The sequence below is a fragment of the Eupeodes corollae genome, chromosome 1 (assembly GCF_945859685.1).
Source record: "Eupeodes corollae chromosome 1, idEupCoro1.1, whole genome shotgun sequence".
Classification (NCBI taxonomy): Eukaryota; Metazoa; Arthropoda; class Insecta; order Diptera; family Syrphidae; genus Eupeodes; species Eupeodes corollae.
Genome location: NC_079147.1, coordinates 214412339 through 214432568, shown reverse-complemented (window position 1 = coordinate 214432568; position 20230 = coordinate 214412339). Strand labels below are relative to the sequence as shown.

Below are 20230 nucleotides of genomic sequence, written 5' to 3'. Positions count from 1 at the left end.
CCAAATAAAATAATCCAGAGGCTTTTAATTGCATGAACGAGGCCACCAATCGAATGGCCTATTTTTTGAAATAATACGTTCTTCAACCTTACTTTGCAATGAATCGTAAGTTTTTGTTTAAGTCTGTGTGGCATTAACAGTACATGAAACTCGATATCGTCAATCAATAACTATGACCCAATAACGCCACTGGAATGCAAATAATCATATATTAGTGGATTTTCACTTGACCCTTAAGGCACATTTTGCTTATTGACAAACTCATTGAACCAAAAATTAGATTTTTCATTGAAAATGATTTTGCGATAACTCATCATCTTGGCGCATCTTATTCCTCCAGAGCTTAATCAAAGAACGTACAGTGCTTCAAAAATGGTCCATCAGCTTCTATTCTTTATTTAGCTGGATCTTGTAAAGGTGTTAAACAATAACCTTACGCAAAATACGCCATAAAGTAGTCCAAGCCCCATTCTTGAGAACGCCGTGGATTCGACTTATGTGGAGCGTTTGCTACTAACGAATAAACGGCAGCGATATTTTCAACACTTCTACCATTCCTTTCAACAGAAATTTCCAGATTTCTTTTCCTCACAGATCTTTTTGGGAGGATAGGACATTCTTGGAGGATGGGTCAATCCATTTCTACACAGATGGGTCAAAAACAAAAGAATGGTTTGTTGGAGGTGTGTACTCTGAACGACTGAAATTAAGTCTCTCATTCCGCCTTCCCAATCATTGTAGCATGTTCCAGGCTGAACTTTTGGCGATAAAGGAAGTCTTGTCCTGGATTAAAGAAAACGTGATATCAACATGTTATATCCGTATTTTCCCAGACAGCCAGGCCGCTATTAAAACTCTAGACTCTGTCTCTACAAACTCTATAACAGTACATAATTGTCGATCATCTCTAATGGAGATGGCACAACAATTTTATATTCACCTTTGCTGGGTGCCGGGCCATAGAGACATTCCAGGTAACTGTAAGGCAGATGAACTCGCCAGGAACGGTACAGTACAACCCATCCTTCCACGTTTGGCAAGTACTGGCACCCTAATCGCTACTTGTAAGCTGTTGCTTATGCAAGACTCTGTGAGGAGGGCAGGCAACAGGTGGAACAACATCACCACGTGTCAAGTCACAAAAAATATCTGGCCAACACTGGATTTAAAACGTTCAAAATGCTTGCTCTCTCTAAACAGATCGCATATAAGCTCGATAATAGGTGTCGGGCACTGTCTAATAGGAAAGCACGCTACGAGACAAATCGTATTCTTAAATGACTTGTGCAGAAGCTCTGGCTCGAAAACGCAAGAATTACTTAGTAGAATTCTTCTTTAAAGATCTAAATCATATCAGCATAAACAGCCTCTCAAGTTTCGTAAGGGACTCAAACTAGTTCCATTGAGCTTAGGAGGAAGCCTCAAGATTCATATGGTATCACAATGGGCCATTAAAAATGGCCTAAGTGTGTCCGTTTCCATTTTGAACAGCCACTTTAACCTAGCCTAACCTAAACATTCATTTGTCTCACTGACACGGAAACATCACAACTCCACTCTTTATTGATTTTAAAGTCGTATATGACAGCATCTATAGTGAAGAGCTTTACAAATCCATGTCTAGGTTTCTAATCCCTTTTCAAACTTGTCTGTTTGTGCACAATGATGATGAAGAATTCAAGCTGTTCTATTAAAGTCGGAAGATCTAACCGAAGCATTTGATGTCAACAAAACTTTTAGAGAAGGTGTGTATTGTCATGTGACTTCTTCAACATCTGCAAAACTCAAATGTCAACACCAGAGGCACAATCTTACAATGGTCTATCCAATTACTCGGTTACGCCATGACGGCGTCGAAGATGAAGACCGCGGCTCAGGTGGCGCACGCAGGCGGGAGAGGACCTCAACCAATTTGGTGAGCGAAACTGGACACAGCTATCTAGGGACCAATCTGCTCGGAGACACATGTTAGTTGAGGAAGTTCTGTACCGGACTGTAGCGGCACCTTAAGTACATACATAAGTAAGTTAGCTCTATAAACTTCCGGTCACCCACCCCGAATTTCGGTAGAAAATTCATATAACTTGTAGGCGTAATTCATTCGAGTTCTTTAGCAAGATGAAAGTGTTGAGTTTACTGAATAAATTGACAATGATACTAAAAGGGTGCGTTCACAAATCAAATTCAAAGTTGTCAAGCCTTTATTTGTAAGCCCACTAGTTATATGTCCATATTGCCTTGGGCATCGATGCAGTTAAAAGTTTTCTTATTAGAAACTAAGAGTATAATTCTTCTAAGAGTAAAACAAACTTACTTTTCTTCAGGCGGATGCTGCTTAGTATGTTGCTTCATAGTTTCAGGCAGGAACAATACAACCACACCACCGAATAAGCTCCAGGCAGTCAATAATGTCATCAGTAAATGACTTTCGATTTTTGTCTAAAAAGAAAACCAAATACAAATCAATTTTAACCTTTGATTTACAAAAAACCAAATAAACAATAAAATAAATGCGTTCCTAAACTTACCAACAATGACAAATAGGGTGTTAATATTAACGCCAAACCAGCAGCCACATTACAAGCTCCTACACCAACGTTACGTATCGCCGTTGGATACAATTCTGCTGTATAAACGGGCATTATAGTGTTGCCAGCACTAATTGTGAATTTTCCTTTAAAAAAAAACGAAGAATTTTGGCATATTTAGTTCTAGATTAGTTCTTAATTTCCAAACTGTTTTGTTTTTAAATTTTACCAATCATTAGGAATGTAATTTTCAACCACAGTATATCATCTTGACCTTCGGTTACGGCCGCGCACATGCACGCAAAACCAGCACAAACTAATGTCCCACAAAATAGCCATTTCTTGCCAACTTTCATAATGATATACATAGCAATGGCAATCGCAGGAATTTCGACTAGACCAGCTAGAGCCTATAATTCATATCAATCATACAAAAAACAAAACATATATAAAAAAGAATAATAAGAACAACAAATTAAAAATATATTTAATAAACGCTTAAGTTTAAATCTTTGTGTAATTTATTATATGGTTAGACCAGAACACACAAAACAAACAAGACCTAGCCACAGTTTGGGCAAACAGCCAGCCCTGATTTCAATTTCTTCTTCTTTTCAAATATCCATAACATAGTACAATGACGTACGAAATGACGCACCATTAATTAATTCTCACGCAAAGATGATATATTTACGCGCAAATCACTCAATAGACCACAAATCGATAAAGACTAGGAACGCGGCGGGCGCTGCGTGGCAAGCAAACGTGATGTCAGAATGAGGCGGCACAAGACAGTATAAATCCTTATGTGTTTTCAGGGATCACTTTCGGTTTTGTTTTGACAAAATACACACCACGTGGCGTGGCGTGGTGTGTTGGTCGTGGCGTTGCTGTCATTAGAAAGAAGAAGCAATATTTTTGGCAGTGCAGTCGAAAAGTTGAGCGCAAAAGTAGAAAGTCATGTTAACCGATTCCGATGGCATATCAGTGGGAGGACAAGAAGACAAGTTTTGGTTATGGTCAGTAACAGATGATGACAATTGGCGACATCTGTCTAATAGAGGGAAGTTTATTTTTTGAATTTTTCCCTGCTTGTATATCTGTCAAAATTAGATGGATTGATATTCAGTGAAAACTATGAAACAGATTTTCATTTTTTTTATTTCATAATCTTGCCGTAAGCGATATTTGAACAAATTTTAATAAATATTTTTTAAAGTTTGTATTAAGAAGTACTGAATAATTATTAAAACAAATACATACATTTTATTCCTTTTTTTATATTTAAACAAATTTCGACAATAACTATATTGCACTTACAGTTACTTATAGACGTCGCACTGTACAAAGCAAACCGTCGCTATATTTTAAAGAAGAATTGTTCCAATAATCGTTTCATTTCAAGGAATAATATGAGGTGATACTCTAGATAATAAGCCGGGTATGATCATATTTCCAAATTGAATGTTATCTTCACTTTTCATTAACTTCAATTTTTTAAGTAATCAGACCCATTCCGATCATGGCTGGAGTATGTTCCCCAAAAATTTAACCAAAGAAGTTATCAGAATAGCACAATAAGATCTTCTTTAGACTTTGTTCTTTGGATCAACGTGAAAAAACTCTGTATTTTGCTCCAATATTTATTCTGTCTTCACAGAACGAATATTTAATAATTTGAAAGTTCGAATGAGTTTTTCACTTATAGAGCATCAGATTTAACGTTTAAGGGGTGAAAAACATTTCATTTTAAAAATTCACAGATCGAGCTTATAACACCTAGGATTTGATTGCTTTCCTTAAATGGATATAATGCCCAATATTCGCTTGGTTTTTCTAGGCTCCTAAATTTGTTTCAATTTAGAATTTCTAAATCTGTTTGCCTCTTTCGTAAAATTCATCTGAAAATGATAAAAATTCTTAAACTCTATAATTTTCCTTGTAACACGTTGTTAAATAGTTTTTACAGTTACAAAATTAAGTGCAATGTTTTCTGAGTTTTTGTTTTTTTTTTCGATGAAATATGATAGAATAGATTTTTAATGAATAAGTCTCAATAGTCCATCGTGAAGTATCATACTTATTTTTGTTTAGCAAATTCCTACAACATTATTTCACTGTCTGAATCATATTCAGTTGATGTTTTGGATTTACATTTGTGTGGTTGAAGTGCAAAAATGAAAAAGAAAAACATAGAAAACATTGTATACATATTTTTATCTTAACAGCTGATTTCTCGTCGATCCAAGGGGAGGGGGGTCATATGAGCCAAAAAGCTTATGCAGTTAAGTTGTATAAATAAAGATTTCGTATAAAGATTTGTTAGTAATTCAACGACATTTTCCAAAAAAATGGTTTGCTGTCAAAAGCGACAAAGCAAAATTTGTTTCTAAGAAAAAGAGCAAATATTCGGGTTCTTAAAGAAAACCTTGCTTAAGAGATCGTCAAATTGAAAAGAAGTTTCCTTTAAATCCTGAACCTCGCCTTCAATAACGTCTCAAAAATTCGTATTTCGTAAAAAAATTCGAACTCGAGCTTTTAATCAAACATGATATTACGATGGTAGAAAAGTCGAAAAAAGGCTTTTTTCATTTTAATTCAAAACTTTCTAAATTGTTTCCTTAATTTGGCTTCTTTCTACAAGAAAAACATATTTTGGTATTGATCCAGAAGAGTACCTACCCTTCATAAAAGCACAGTATTTTTTTTTGTTTGATTTTCAAAAAAGTATTGCTTTTTGTTAACAAAACTCGATATCTCGGAAAGGGCCAAAATATAAGGTGTACATTTATAAGCACCTAACAACTGCACACAAGATTTAAAAATTGTATATGCAAAAATCAATTAAAAAACCGCTCTTTTAATTTCCAAAATAAAAAAAATTGATAAATAAAATGGCTTTTAAATTTTTGAGAAAAAACTTATTTCGCAGATACATTTTTAATGCTTAAAACATAATTTATTTATTTCAAATATGATTTTTTATTGAATACAAAAAGTTTTAAGATCTTAACAAATTAAATAAATCTACTTTTGAAGTGAATTTGCTTTGAATGCTCTAGAACTGAGATTTAAACACGAATTTCAATAATATAAATGTCTAAAAAACAGCAAAAGTGACATTTTTGTTTAACTAATGGCTAATTGAAAAACATATTGAAAGGCTTCGAATCTTTTGGAATTTGAAGTAAAAGAGATTCTGAAACGTAATTTGTGAGTGCCACACAAAAGTTTCTTCCCAACTTATTTGTTGTAATTTAATTTTTAGAGAAATTATGTACTAAAATGCACCCATGTTCTTAAATTCAAGAACCAAACATTTTTGTCTCTACAATTTTTAAGTTTAATTGACTCCTTTGAGGTCAAAATATTTTCTATCATGTACGAGTAAGCAGAATGATAGCGATAGTAAAAATAGACTCCCGAAAATTGAATTAGAAAAAACTACGTCAAAAAATCAAGACAATTATTGATATCAGATCCTCTCTCATTTTTTGTGTTTTTGAATTTTTGTAGAGTTCTTCGCAATATTAGAAATGGAATTAAGATTAGTTTATAATACTTTTGAAAAAAAGCTACGTTTCAAAACAATTTCTTACATTTTTGCGTGAAATACACCAAAAACCCTCTTAACTATTGTGATTTAGATCTTGAATATGGCATATTTAAAATAACTGTTGGAATCTTGGAATGCTTTTATATCTAGGGCGTCGTCCAAATTAAAAATTTGACCATATCTTTATATATTTTTATAACAATAGTTGTCACTTAAATGTATAAATGCATAAGGCTAAGATGCACATTGTGTTATTTTAATTTTGTCAGCCTTCTTTATAGAACATTAAAGAACATTTTTAAATGGTGAGTAAAAACTCATCTATATGTTATGTGTGTGACCTTCTTCTGATTAAAAGTCTGGATCCGCCCTTGACAGCACGATCAAATGATACAACTTTGTTATCAAAATGAGTGCTCGTTCAGACTTCAACTTGGCGAATTTTACACCGGAATTTGGACGACATGTAATTTACAGCATGACGGTGCGCGCTACTTCGCTACGTGCCACACAGTAAAAGCCACGACATCTACACAAAACATCTACTCGCCCTTATTGAAAAACCCTATAGTTATCAACTCTTATTTCTTGTAAAACATTCTACGAACAAATGTCAATTAATTGTAATAAATGTTTAATACAGTCAATGTTTCATTTCAATTCAAAAACTTCAAACTCACCGAATTCAAGTATACATTTCCCCCAAAAGTATTCATATTAAGAATCAATCCATAATACACCAAATTCATTGTAAACCAAATGAGCAGAAAACATATTGTTATCCTCCGCAGGTATCTCGATCGAAACAAGCACCAAAAGTCATGAGTGCTCTCCTCTTGAACAGGTGGCGTCAATATTTTCTCGTAATTCTCTGGCAGTTGTCGGCCATTAAATGCGGCTGCACTTTCTACAATTTTCTTTACTTCTGCAACACGTCCTTTGCATAAAAGCCAACGTGGTGATTCTGGAACAACAAACCTGGAAGAAAAATCAAATTTTTGTTTTTCAATCCTACTAAATTTTCGAAATATTGTTTTTTAGAATTCTTACCATAAAAAGCACAAAAATATACCAGGAAAACCAATACAAAGTTGTAGTTTTTGGTAGTCCTGTGTCAAATAGGCAATTCCTGATATCAACATATAGGATATTGGCAGTGGAAATAAATTATACATTCCGGCAATAGTTCGCCATTTGCCATCGACATATTCAATGGCTAAAATCAATCCAGCGTAGGTCACCGAAACAGATACCAATCCGAGGAGGGTTCTCAATATTAAGTACAATTCAAATGAATTCGCAAAATACAATGCCAGACCTACAAATATATAACATCTATATAAATAACAATATCACAATAAAAATTTATAAGGACGAAAAAGAAAATAGAAAATAAATGAGACGAATGGATATTGAGTTGATAAATTATTATTTATGACCTTTGGTAAATGTTTTAAAATAGATACAGATACACCAAGGGTTATATTCGTCATTCGAGTAGGTAAGGTAGTAGTAGGTTTGTACCTATGCATAGAGGAGATGGAGGAAATCAAATGTCAATGTCATTCTGTTTGCAAGAGTTGAGGTTGATTTGGTTGAGTTGAATGGGGACTATTCACATTGCACAAGCTCAAGCTCAAACACAAGCACTTTGCTCTTGGACAAAGGTCGTAGCCTTTGAATAGTATAGATTATAATAATTGGAAAAATCAAGGATAACTATACTGAGTCCTTAAATACAAGAATAGCAAAAATATGAGACTTTTTATAGATCACTCATTTTAAACTGAAGTGAATGCAGTGAGGTGAACACAAAAAATAACAGACTTGGATGCGACCCTCACTGATAACTTCCCTGTTGGTGCTGCTATACAAATGATATTTTTTTTTAAAGCCAAACTGTCATTTAAAGAACTTTAAAAAGTATGCAATCAAAAATTGAAGGTTGTGTTGTTTTTCTTCTTAAGATATGAAGCACAAAAAGGTTTCCCCAACGTTCGCACGTACACACGCACAGACGGATATATCTCTAAACACCATAGATTAGATTTAGAGTCTAGGAACATTGAAACATCGGGGAATGTAAAAATGTTTAATGATAGCAATTAGACTTATTACAATAACAAGAGGAAGCTTATGAATTATTCAATAATAAATGACAAAATTGTTCCCAACGTTAAAATGCTAAAAAATAGTATTGGCACAAAAAGTACCCGTTGAGAAACGCATGTTAAGTATTAGCAGGCGCCACTTGAAGGTTCCATTCCAAAAACTCGCTGCAGTACAAGTTGTCAGAGAGGTCTTTTCTTTTATACCTATAGGTAAGGCTTTAAGCTAGCCAGGACTACTTTAACTTTTAGCAATTTGATAAAACCGTTTAACATCTGTACAATTATTCTTATCAGAGCAGTGAATGGAATATTCCAGTCAAGAGTTGGAAATTCCAATTATTAGGTCCGTTAAAGCGTATTTGCTTTGTTTATTTTTAAAAACTGTCACTCGTTTTTCAATAAAAGGCAATTAGTAAAGCAAAACGAAAAGTAAGGTTTTTGAACATCCTTAATTGTTAAACCCTTAACCACTAGTAGTCTTACATTTTGCGCCTTTGTTTAAAAATAAAATTAAGACAACTTTTAACTTGCTTTGGAAATTTAATAAAAATTCATGACGCATATATATCGTAAGCGCCACAATAAATTATATCGTAAACGTCAAACCAAAAGCTTACTGCTGGTCCTTAAAATTACTTTTACACCGAGTCAGTATTGGAAATTATTAATTACGGTTAAACTTAGAAGTGACAATAGCCTTCAAGGCTTCATGTCATGTGTTACTAGCAAATTTTAATAATTAAGTTTTCTTTTTGGAAAATAAAAGCAACGAAAAGCATTGGTGTAACTGTAATGTATAATAAAAATTCGTCTTCCAATTTTGATGACGAATTGTTTTTAAAGAAATTTGTTTTCTTCCAATCCAAATAAACTTGTTTTTTTGTAAACAAATCACTCATTTTGACAGTTCAACACTTTCAACGTATCTCACAAGCTGAGTTGTTAATTGTTACAAGTCGTAACTATTTGACATTTCAATAATAAGGAACGACTATTAATAATGGTTAGAAAAAGAACAGATCTCAGTTATTCAGACGGTGTATGCTCATACACTGTTTTTGAGTCTTGCTCTTATATTCGCTGAGTTAGCATTCAATTTTGACAAAGTTTAGACAGTTTTAAAGTTGTAAATAACCCGCTTGGCTTAGGTAACACTGAACTTAATAGATCGTTACCAAGTTCCGCTACATTTTCAAAAACATTTTAAAGACATATAACATTTATTTTTTTAAAGTCTTAGGAGCTCTTATCTTTCGAAGTTACAGATACTCTTCAAAACTGGTTAGGAAAATCTTTTTCATCTACACGAGAGAGGCTTTTAAATGACCTATAAGTAGTTGTATTGTAAGTTGTAGTTCAAATAGTGCTATCATAATGAAGGCTGCCTTAACTATTTTATAAAGCTCGATATATAAAGTCTAACCCGAACTTGATATAGAACATGAGATAAAGTACTAAATCAGAACATTTTTCTGGAACAGAAATACCACCAGATCGAAATCCACTCATCATCTTTTAATTAACAAAACGTTTCACGATCTTTTTTATTGTGAGTTGTAAAGTCTTATTTCCATGAGATTTAAAGAAGAAAAATGTGGAACATGTTTATTTTTGAGACTTATTAAAGTTATCTAAACTTACCAAAAATTGTCTGCAACACTGCTGATATGAATAACATTGTTTTTCTACCAAATTTATCTGACAAATACCCAGATATAATACCACCTGTGGCAACCCCTAACAAAAAGAACATCTCTGCGACATTTTTCAGATATTCCTTGTCACAAACCAAATTCCATTCTGAAGTCCATGTATTGCCTAAATTATCATTCATATCATATTCCCACGACGAACATGCTATTCGTGTGTAATTATGTGGAATGTCGGGTAGATTGTCCTTTTATTTTGTAAGAAATCGAAAAGAAAACATCAAGATGATTATAAAAGAAGTTAATTAAACGCATGGATGTTTATGATTCAATTTATTACCTCCATGTTGGAATTTGCAGAAAGTGATATCCGATAATAGTCATAACTAACTTGATAGCAATTATCTTTTGAATCACTGAAGTTTCGCCACACATCAACAGGAATAGATCGAAGATTGTCTGGTCGACTGCACCAGAAATTTTTGTTGGCTGCCTGGAAATTTAAAAAAGAATTTAAATTCAAGTTCATTATGAAGAAAATTCTTAGAAATTAAGGTTTACATTAAACTTCTTCTTCTTCACTAACAAATATCTATATAAATGTTTTTAAAACTTTAGTTATTTTAAATAAAATATTTTTAAATAATTTTATTTTACACTTGAGAATTTTAAGAAAGTAGTTAGCTTATAGCAAGTGTCAAACTACGATGAGATTCTCATCGTAAGTGCATTTGTTAGTAAACAAATAATACAATTATAGCCTGACACACGCACAAAATACAAAACATAATTAACATTAAACTATTACAAAACAAACAATAATATAAGGTAGTTAACGATAGTGGAGCACCGGTCTAAACAATGATTTTAATACCACCTTATTTAGATTTAAATCTATCGATTAGCAGTTTAAGTTATATAAAATGCTCATTCGACTTAAATGGACTTAGATGGAAGTACCAAACGTACACAGGTGATGAGTTCCGCCTCGGTAATTTAAATTTACACAATAAATAAGGTGCATCAATTTCACCATTAATTAGTTGACAAAGAAATATTAAGTCATTATAAACATTTGAAGAAGCTGAATACGATGTTTATAGGGAGGCAGATCAATAAGATCTCCCCAAGGAAGACAAAGCGAATGAAATTATGTTAAATTGATTGAATACGTTTATAATGAATTTCGTAATAGGAAGGACCTGCGAAGCATATTCGAGATGAGGACGTACAAAGAAAGATTAACATAGGGATCATTGAACTTTTCCCAGCTTTTTATAAAACCAAGCATGGAATTGCCTTATTGACAAACAGAAATGAACACCTAAATCTCTAAAAGTGGAGACGCGACAGAGTTTCTGCTGTGATACACAATAGTCAAAAACGCTACTGATTAGTTTTTTGGTAAAAGTTATCGTCTGGCATTTTAAAGGGTTGAGTGCAAGGATATTTTTCCCAAACCAAAATGTTAAACTATCAATGTAGGCTTGTAAAAGAATACGATCATGGGTGGAATTTATTATTTTAAAAATCTTCATGTCGTCAGCAAAAATGAGAACTTCATTAGAGCGTAGATATGACGATACATCGTCAATAGACAGGATGAACAAAAAAGGGCTAAGATGGCTTCCCTGGGGAACACCAGATTGAGCAACAAAAGGTTCTGAATGACAATTTCTAAATTTGCTTCATAGGGTCTGTTTGCAGGGTATGATTTGACCCAAGCTAAGAAAAATAGTGGAAAATCAAGAGTTTTAAGTTTAAATAAAATAATTCCATGGCTAAGTTGGTCAAAAGCTTTAGAAAAATCAGTTAACTTCATAACCTTGTTTTAAAGCGCTTGAACATATGTTTGAGAATGTGAGGAGATTTGTAATGGTTGATCTTTTTTCACAAAACCTTCTTGCTGTTCGCAAATAAGATTCTTATTAAAAAATGCTACACTTTCACAAATAACTTGGTCAAACACTGTTGGAATGCAAGAAAGCTTTGTTGAATAAATAAATAAATTAGGTGGCGCAACAGTTCATGAAAAACCAGGGCCTAGGACTTACAAATCTCAACCATTCCTGTGTGCGAGTAATGTTGTCAGAGATGGAAAGCTTTGTTACCTTTCTTTAAAATTAACGTTAGAAATGACTTCTTCCATACACTGGGAAATTTTCCTGTTTTTAGAGAAAGTTTCATAAAGAACGTAAGGGGTTCAACTAAAGCATTACTACACTTTTTTAATATTATCGGGGGAATACCAAAGTCATCATTCAACGCGGATAAAAGATCAAAAACCGTACTTTGTAGCACAAGTATACATATGACTACAGCTAGTTTGCGAAAAAGAGTGAAGATTATGAAAATATACTTCATCAACTTCTTCACGGATATCAACAATTTTACTGAATGAAAGGTTCTTCTTAGTGAAGAATTTTACAATTTTCCAAAAATTTTTAGGATTCTCTTTTAAAAAGGTGCAAAAGAGGTTAAAAAAATGTTGTCACATCGAACATTTTACAAAAAGTAAATGATTACATCTTCAAAAAAATTTCAATATCTGAATCGATTTTCAGTAAAATCGAATGGACTGTTTCTTTTATAAAAAATAAAAACAAAAACAAAATTTATGAAAAATTATAAAAATTGATTTTCGACTCAAATAACTTTTCAAAACTTTGAGATATTGGCTTTAAACTACATTTATCTTTTAAAAAAAGTATTGTTGTTAACATTTAATAAAATTTGGAGAAAAATCGAATTTACAGCTTTTTTCCAAAAATTTAAATATCCAAAAAAAATTAACGAAAATTCGTTAAAATTGATTTTCGACTTAAATATCTTTTTAGTTTTATCTTATGAGAAATATTGCTTTCAACATGCAGTGCAATTTTGAGAAAAATTGATTTGACAGTTTTTTTTTCAAAAAATTAAAACCGAAAAAAATTTAATAAGAGATGTTAAAAATAGATTTTCAACTCAATTATCTTTCAAATATTAAAAATTTGCTTCAAACTAATTTTATCTTAGAAGAAATATTGTTTTTTAATTAATTTTATTTTATAAGAAATATTGTTTTCAACTTTTTTTAATTTTGTTTATAAAATTCTAACAGTCGGCTTTTCCATACAAAATTAAAATAGACAAAAATTAGTATGCAAAATTTGTAAAAATTGATGTTCGGTTCTCGATATCTCGTAAATAATAGAAAATATTGACTTCAAATTAATTTCATTCATCCAATTTGTTTTTGTTTATATTAGAAATAAAAAAATTTAAGAAATGCTACTAAAATTGGTAAAAAGTGGTTTTTGAATAAAAAACTCGTTAACCAAAATAGATTTTGAAATCAAACTCATATGCAAAATATTGTTGATAATTTTTACATTTCTTAGAATGATTTAACTGATAACTTTTTTAACAAAACACGTAAACCTATAAAACGTAAACAGGATGGGAAGTTATCAGTGGGGTCGCATCCAGCCTTTTTTTTTTTTTGTTAAGCAGTAAACGCAATTTACTCCCGAAACCAAAACTTTTTTCAAAGAAGTTCAACGTTAATTTTATGTCACAAGCTTTCTGTAGTTAACCTCAGTGTTTCTCAAAAAAATATGCTACACTTTTATCCGAGTTGGCGAAAATTTTTAAAATAATTTTAACATTTTTAAATGGGAATAGGACACATACAAGTAGTTAACCTTCGATTACTTAAGTTACTATTTTTTTGGGATGAGTTTTTGTTTTTTTTACGGTATGAGTTAAAATGGGCTGCTCTCACACTGTCCACAAAAATACGAAAGACTTACATACCACTATCTTTACTAATGGGTTAAAGATGTGAAGTTAGGTTTTCAATTTTCTCCGATACCTTGAATGTATCTAGGTTAGCCTTTTTGGCTATCAGATTTTGCCAGTGTATTATTCACGCTGAATTACAAGCAATAAGAAAATCATGCAAATTGTTAAAATTAATCTCAAAACAAAATAGAAACAATGTTATCTGCCCGGACAGTCATAAAATGAACGGGTTGACGAGTTAGCCTGGCATGGTCTGCCATTCATAGTTCACTTGCGCGAAGGGTAAATATTCCTCTTTTAGCTATGAAAGGCAACATTTTCTCACTTTTTTGGACTGAATCCAACCGCAGGTTAAACAGTGTAGTGGACTGTATTATATCTAGGAAGATTAAAACGTTTTTTGCAAGCCCAGGCTTTATATAGAAAGAGTCCCTGCAAAATGTACCGGACACTGGCCCACAGGAGAGCATGCAACAAGGTTGGACATCCCTCACAATACTCATTTACGTAGTTGCGGGGGCTAACATGAAAAGAAAACTGTGTCTCTTTCTCTTTAAATGCCCATCCCTGGCCTTTTCTATAACGTCAAATTTCGGAAGAGCAATGCCTTAACGATATTGATGAATTTACAGAAATGAAAATGAAAGATCTGATCTTGTTTCTGTTATTTAATAATATTGCTCTAAATATCATAAATCCAACGAGTTAATGGTATCAAAACGGAGCTTCCCAGTGCTAATTGAGTCGCGCAGCAAGGGCTGCTTGCAGCTATCAATATTTCTTCATATTTCTAATATAATAAAAGGTTAAGTTTTTCGCCAAATATTATCGTTAAGCTATGTTTTCAATGTTTTTCATTTGATGATTTCACAGATTTTGCCTTATTTCTTTCTCCGGAAAGAGATTTTTTATGATTGCTAAATAATGTATCTCATGTTTCATATTATAATTTAAATTAATTTATGGTGTTGATATGATTGTTAAATTCGTATAATGTAATGGAAGCAGTCCCTAAATCAGAGACAAAGTGTCGTTCCTCATTGTCAATTATTTTATTGATTTTCAGGTATTTCTATGTTATTTCATAATATTTATTTTTTACATACATTTATTTTAAATATAAAAAGAAATTTTCTTATCAATTTCTTAACATGTTTTTCTAAAAAGTCTGGAATAAGTTCTAATCATTTTGCTACGTTTTTATTTTTGTTATTATTTCTGATAGGTTTACATTATTTTAACAATTTTCAAATTCTTTTAACTCCTATATTTTTTGTTGATTATCTTGGAAAGTTTTCCTTTTTTTGTAATGTAGGTGGAATTTTTGTTAAAATTTCCTTTATTTGATTGTTTGGTGCTAACTTAATTTGTAAATTGGTTATTAATCACCCTGCGACGTTTTCTATGTTTTTTTTTAAATTGATATAAACATTCCCAATTAAAAAAGTTGTCTTTAAAAAAACTGGCTGAAACAAAAAGACGTTAATGACTTCTACAATTTGTTCAACAAAACTTAATCCTAAGCTTTGGTGACCCATATTATAAACTTACATAAACTTCCTGCAATAAGATAAACACTCTGTCTTCTCTCTATGCCAGTTAACTGTGTCTGCTATGTATGTTTGCCTCTTTTGTTCTTAGCCCACATTTCATTACAAAGTAAGAAATTATTTTATACCTACATTCAACTTTCAACCCCGCGAGCTTGCACAATACCTAACTATATAAGCGGCCTTAATTTTTGTAGTCTTAAATCTTTTGTGGTTATAAAGCAAAGAGCAAAATGCATACCTACAAATATAAACCTCGTATATGATTTGTAGTGTATCATTCCTTATCCTCTTTACTCAGTTCTATCAAACTGAACTAACACACATCCGTTCTGTCTCACCTGGCTCGTATACATGCCATTCCCCCGGAAGCAGGAATCATGAACATCTCGACATGGCACTTGTGCCATTAGAAGTCGGCAATTTTCTAGCTCAGCCATTTGAAAGTAACGACTTCCCTCCAAAATGGGATCTTCTCTATTTGTCTTTCTGCATTTTTATATTCCTTTCTTTCTGGGTTACCCAGGCCCAAGGCGGCGCCACCACTGAACTAACGATGAAACATCAAAGTCTGAGAAGCTATCATTTTCCAACCAGCACAAAACATCGGCCTTGAATTGATTTACATCACCCTCGAACCCTTGAAGGGTGTTTTTGTGGACTTTCCTCCGTACCCCACCGAACCGCAACGACCGAATCGACTGACGACTCATCTTTCAAACAATTGAACTCAGTTTGCTCAGAGAAGGATTGTTCGTTTACCACAAAACCAACAACAATAGCAACAGCAACATCAACAAAAAGGCCACGGCAGAAATCACATCAATATATTTAAGCAGACAAAATTGTTTTTTGAAAAACACACAAAGCCTTCTTAAATGCCTTTATCACATCAGAAGGGAAGAGCGGTTGAAGTTGTAGGTGAGGTGTCCCAGTACGAAGAATCCCTATGGCTCAGAATACAAATCTACATAAAGTTGTGAAAAAAATCCTCAAAGGATTCAATTCTGTGAAGATATGCATAATACCCGTCTCCTCAATGCCTCCATGTCTGCGATAGCTCTCACATGCGTGAACAAAGTTGACAATGACAGGCAACAGCAGGCGATAAGAAAAACACCCTTCCCCAAAATAAAAAAGAAAGGAAATCGAATTTGATACTTTGAATTGGGATTTGGATTTGTATTTGGATGAACATCATGGGAATCATCCTTCTCTTGAAGCTTGAATGGGCTTGATTTTTTAATAATTGAGCCCGATTATCTACCCAGTCAAAGGAGCTCAACTCCAGCACCAGCATAAACAGAAAAGAAACATAAAAGATGATGATGGTGAGGTTTCCCATTGTTGTAGCTTATTGTTTTTATATAGACGTTTTATTAGAATCGTATGTTTATTGCTTGAAAAGTGATTGAAAGGCTTGGTTTTGGGGGCCGAATCATAGAGTATGCCTATAGAAAGGTCCTATACAAAGAAGTTCGAAGGGCAAAGAGCTATTGTGTGTCAGACAAAGAATGGAAAATTCTTGGTTCTAATACCCTTTGAAATTGGATTGAGGTTCTTTTTTGTGTGATAACCTAACCGAACCGTGACATGACTTTTTGGGGGGGAGGAAAATGCGTGATTTGTCTGTCAATTCAAGGAGTTGAAAAGGAGATACGCGTTTATTGAATGATTGACTTTTTTCTGTATTTATGAGACTACGTGAGTGGGTGAAAAAAAGGCAAACCAACGACGGAGATTAAAAGGAAAAATCTTTTCCCGATTAGAAGGGGACTCGATTTGATTGAAAATATTTGTATTATTTCCTAAAACTTTGCCATTAGTAGGGAAGTAGGTGCGAAAAGCGTTTTTATCGTTCAAACCATTGGATTTGGTCTGTTGTGCAGGAATGAAAACAATTACAATTTTCTTGGATATTTCTCAAGACTTCAGTTTGCAACATGTTTTCAGTTCGATATAGCACAGTTTAGATAATCTCTAAAATTGTTTTCGATACTCGAATAAAAGTCAAACTGATATCTGCAGTAGGATTTCACTGGGGATGTTTAATGTTTGCTCGACGTTTTACTGGATTATCAAGAGTTGCGGAGTGCACCTTGAAGGAGCGTAAATTATTCCAAATATTAAATGACTGACGAGTTATTCTCAATCAATTTTTTTTTAACTGTATTTCTGATAATATATCTTTTCTTGTAAATATTATAACTTATTCGAAAAAAAAAATAACATAAGTTTTTCATGACTGGTAGAAATGTACCTCAGGTCCAAATTTGAAATTCAAATCGGTCTCTTGTGCAAATTCAAACTTCAATTATGACGTCAACTGTTACATTGCGCACAGTTTAGTTTGAATTTACCACAATTACGACAAAAAGAAGGACAAAGTATTATGAGGTAAATATATTTTGTCTTTTGTTTAACTTTCTATCAAACTCACCTGATAAACTGGTGACGATATATGAAACGTGTTCGGTACTTGAAAAAGTGACAATAATATTGTCATTAGGAACTGCCATTTTCCAAAATGACCAACCAATTCTCCTATGACATCAGTCTCTTCGCCAGCTTCATCCTCTATTACATCGTATGCAGCTCCTGTTCCTTCTCCTGTCCCCCCTCCAACACCTCTACTGCTGCTATGATTATTTTCACTCCCTACAGCACCCAAGCCTGCTTTATTTAGTCCAATATCGGAAGATGTTAAATTGATGTTATTAGTAATCGCGGTGACATTGTGTGTTGTGATATTAGTTGGAGATGTTTCATCGATAACACCTTTACCACCGCCAACGTCACCTCCACCACTACTGTCTGCATCACCGTCACTTTTAGTCGAGTTTATTGTCAACGCTGGTGATGAAGATTTTATTTTCGCTGTCATCTGAACTGTGGTGGGCAAACGGGTGCTCTCATTTTCTGGGGACGGTTTATTTGTTGGCATTTTGATAAATTTGACTGAAAAGATAAAAACAAATACCAAAATAAAATATTTGGGAAAATAAATAATTTTCATCAATAATTTCAAATAATAAATACTGACAAAGAATTTTAACAAATATGTTTTAAGAAATTGCAAACTAATTTATAATAAAACAAAGCTATAAATTTGGACAAAGTGATATCATGAAAATAAGACTAATCTATAGATATTTACAGTGCTTTGACATTTTTTTGCCTTGGAAGTTTTGTATTTGGCCAAGACCAAAAACACTGTTGAGCAAAATTTCAGCAACACCTAGCAAAAGTAAGCAATTTTCTAAAGAATACTCAAACCTCTTTTTAAAAATGCGCCTATGTTTTTTAATCCTTTTGTGATTATTGTTAGCATTTTTCCTTAACTTGCAAAGCAATGGAGATTTTACTTTTGTGGACAGCTTTATAGTTCAATTTGGTAGTTAAGTCAGTTTCTATACTAAAATAACTCATTTGATAGAAATGTCAAAGTTGTGAAAAACCAAATGTCAGCCATTATTGAGTCTGCCATGTTTAAAAAAAGTGAACGATTATTTAAACTGTCAGACTCTGCATTTAAGTTTAAAAAAACCAAAAATGAAAAATGAGTTTCTGATGTTTAATAAAAGTGTCAAATGTCAATTTAACTTCATTATCGATTTGGATGTGTTCGTTTTTTATTGACAATAATTCTAGGGGTGATTGGACATCTTCTTATAAAGCCGTCAAACAAGATTAAACGGGAATCAAATATTTGTTGGCTTTAATCTTATGCAAAATCTGAGGTTCTAGATAATAATCTAAGGATCTACTTCATTAAGTAGGTTGATAAAATATTTACCTAGTGTCTTCGAAACAAACACATCTTCTTTTCAAAGTGAACTTGTTCACATTCCGCTTTACGATTTGATTCATTTTAGTAAATATTTGCGAAAATATAACAAGATAACAAATCCCTCTTATGTCAAAACCAAACATTTAATTGTCATCTCCGATTTTATTCATACCCATGTTCGCGAATATGCAAATCAATCTGAGATAAGATAAAACATTGTTTGTATAGTGGTGTCAAATGAATTTAAAAATCATTTGTCATTGATTTGAGAGATAATGTTCTTTTCACGGAAGCTTGGAATACTAATTAATTATCGCAAATATCATCATACACTACCGCCACTGTTTGTTTATAAATGACAAATAATGACAGAATGCAACAGTGTTTTTAAGTGATTGATTTCATTATTATTTAATTGTCAATTAATATTATGTCAAACTATTTTAATAATTATAATAATCCATGTTTAGATTATGAATAGAGATAATGGCTGATGATGAATAATATGAGAGACATCTATCTTCAGAATAAGCGCATTTAATTTATAGGTTGATTGCACACTGCAGGGTCGGAATGAGGAAGGTTCGAAAACTTGGCTTACACTTCGTTTCTTTTTCAGAACTTTGAGTTTTCTTACCGTTCAGCTATCAGATCTTATAACGATGAGAAAAAAGCATTTCCAACCACTAATTCCTATCTTCGCGTCGTCTATTATTTCTGAACGAAATAACTTAGTTTTTCAATTAATATAAACGAACGAAAGACTATTAATATTGCAAGTATCACTTTTTTTAACAAGAGCTTGAAGTCGTTGGCGTATAGTATTAAAATATTAAGTTAAAAGCCAAATTAGTATGTTTCCAGGTTAAAAGGGTTATCGACAACATGACTACTTTAATTCTAGAGTATCGCTTATCAACTGATAGTTGATATATATGAAACATTTGGAAGATTGTTGTGAATAGCCAAAAAAGGGATTATTACGAAAGATCTACTTACTGTCACTGAAAATGGTTTGCGCATAAGCTGCTAATTGCCAATGCTATAAATCTTTTAAGGTAATTTCACAATTAATATACCAATGTTTGGTTTTAACTTTACGACAAAGTGAATTAAAAAATAGATAAAATCAAATATTTTAGAAGAAAACACTAAAAAAAATATCTGTTAATATAAATATTTGGCGGTTTTTTTTTTTGAAGAGCTATCCGTAGTACAGTAGAAATGTATATAAACATCAATTTTCGAGTTTTTCATTTT

General features: G+C 32.6%; 1 protein-coding gene across 5 annotated transcripts in view; it reads right to left on the bottom strand.

The window, feature by feature from the left end:
* Nucleotides 1–20230, bottom strand: part of LOC129939305 (organic cation transporter protein) — an 88461-nt gene that overhangs the window by 2637 nt on the left and 65594 nt on the right. For all 5 annotated transcript variants that reach the window (XM_056047277.1, XM_056047278.1, XM_056047279.1 and 2 more), the window contains 8 exons: nt 17621–18138; nt 10185–10337; nt 9837–10092; nt 7135–7402; nt 6765–7062; nt 2758–2938; nt 2529–2674; nt 2315–2439 (listed from right to left, as the gene is read on the bottom strand). In XM_056047277.1, coding sequence (XP_055903252.1) covers nt 2315–2439; nt 2529–2674; nt 2758–2938; nt 6765–7062; nt 7135–7402; nt 9837–10092; nt 10185–10337; nt 17621–18138 — 1945 coding nt within the window. The remainder of the gene's footprint in view (nt 1–2314; nt 2440–2528; nt 2675–2757; nt 2939–6764; nt 7063–7134; nt 7403–9836; nt 10093–10184; nt 10338–17620; nt 18139–20230) is intronic.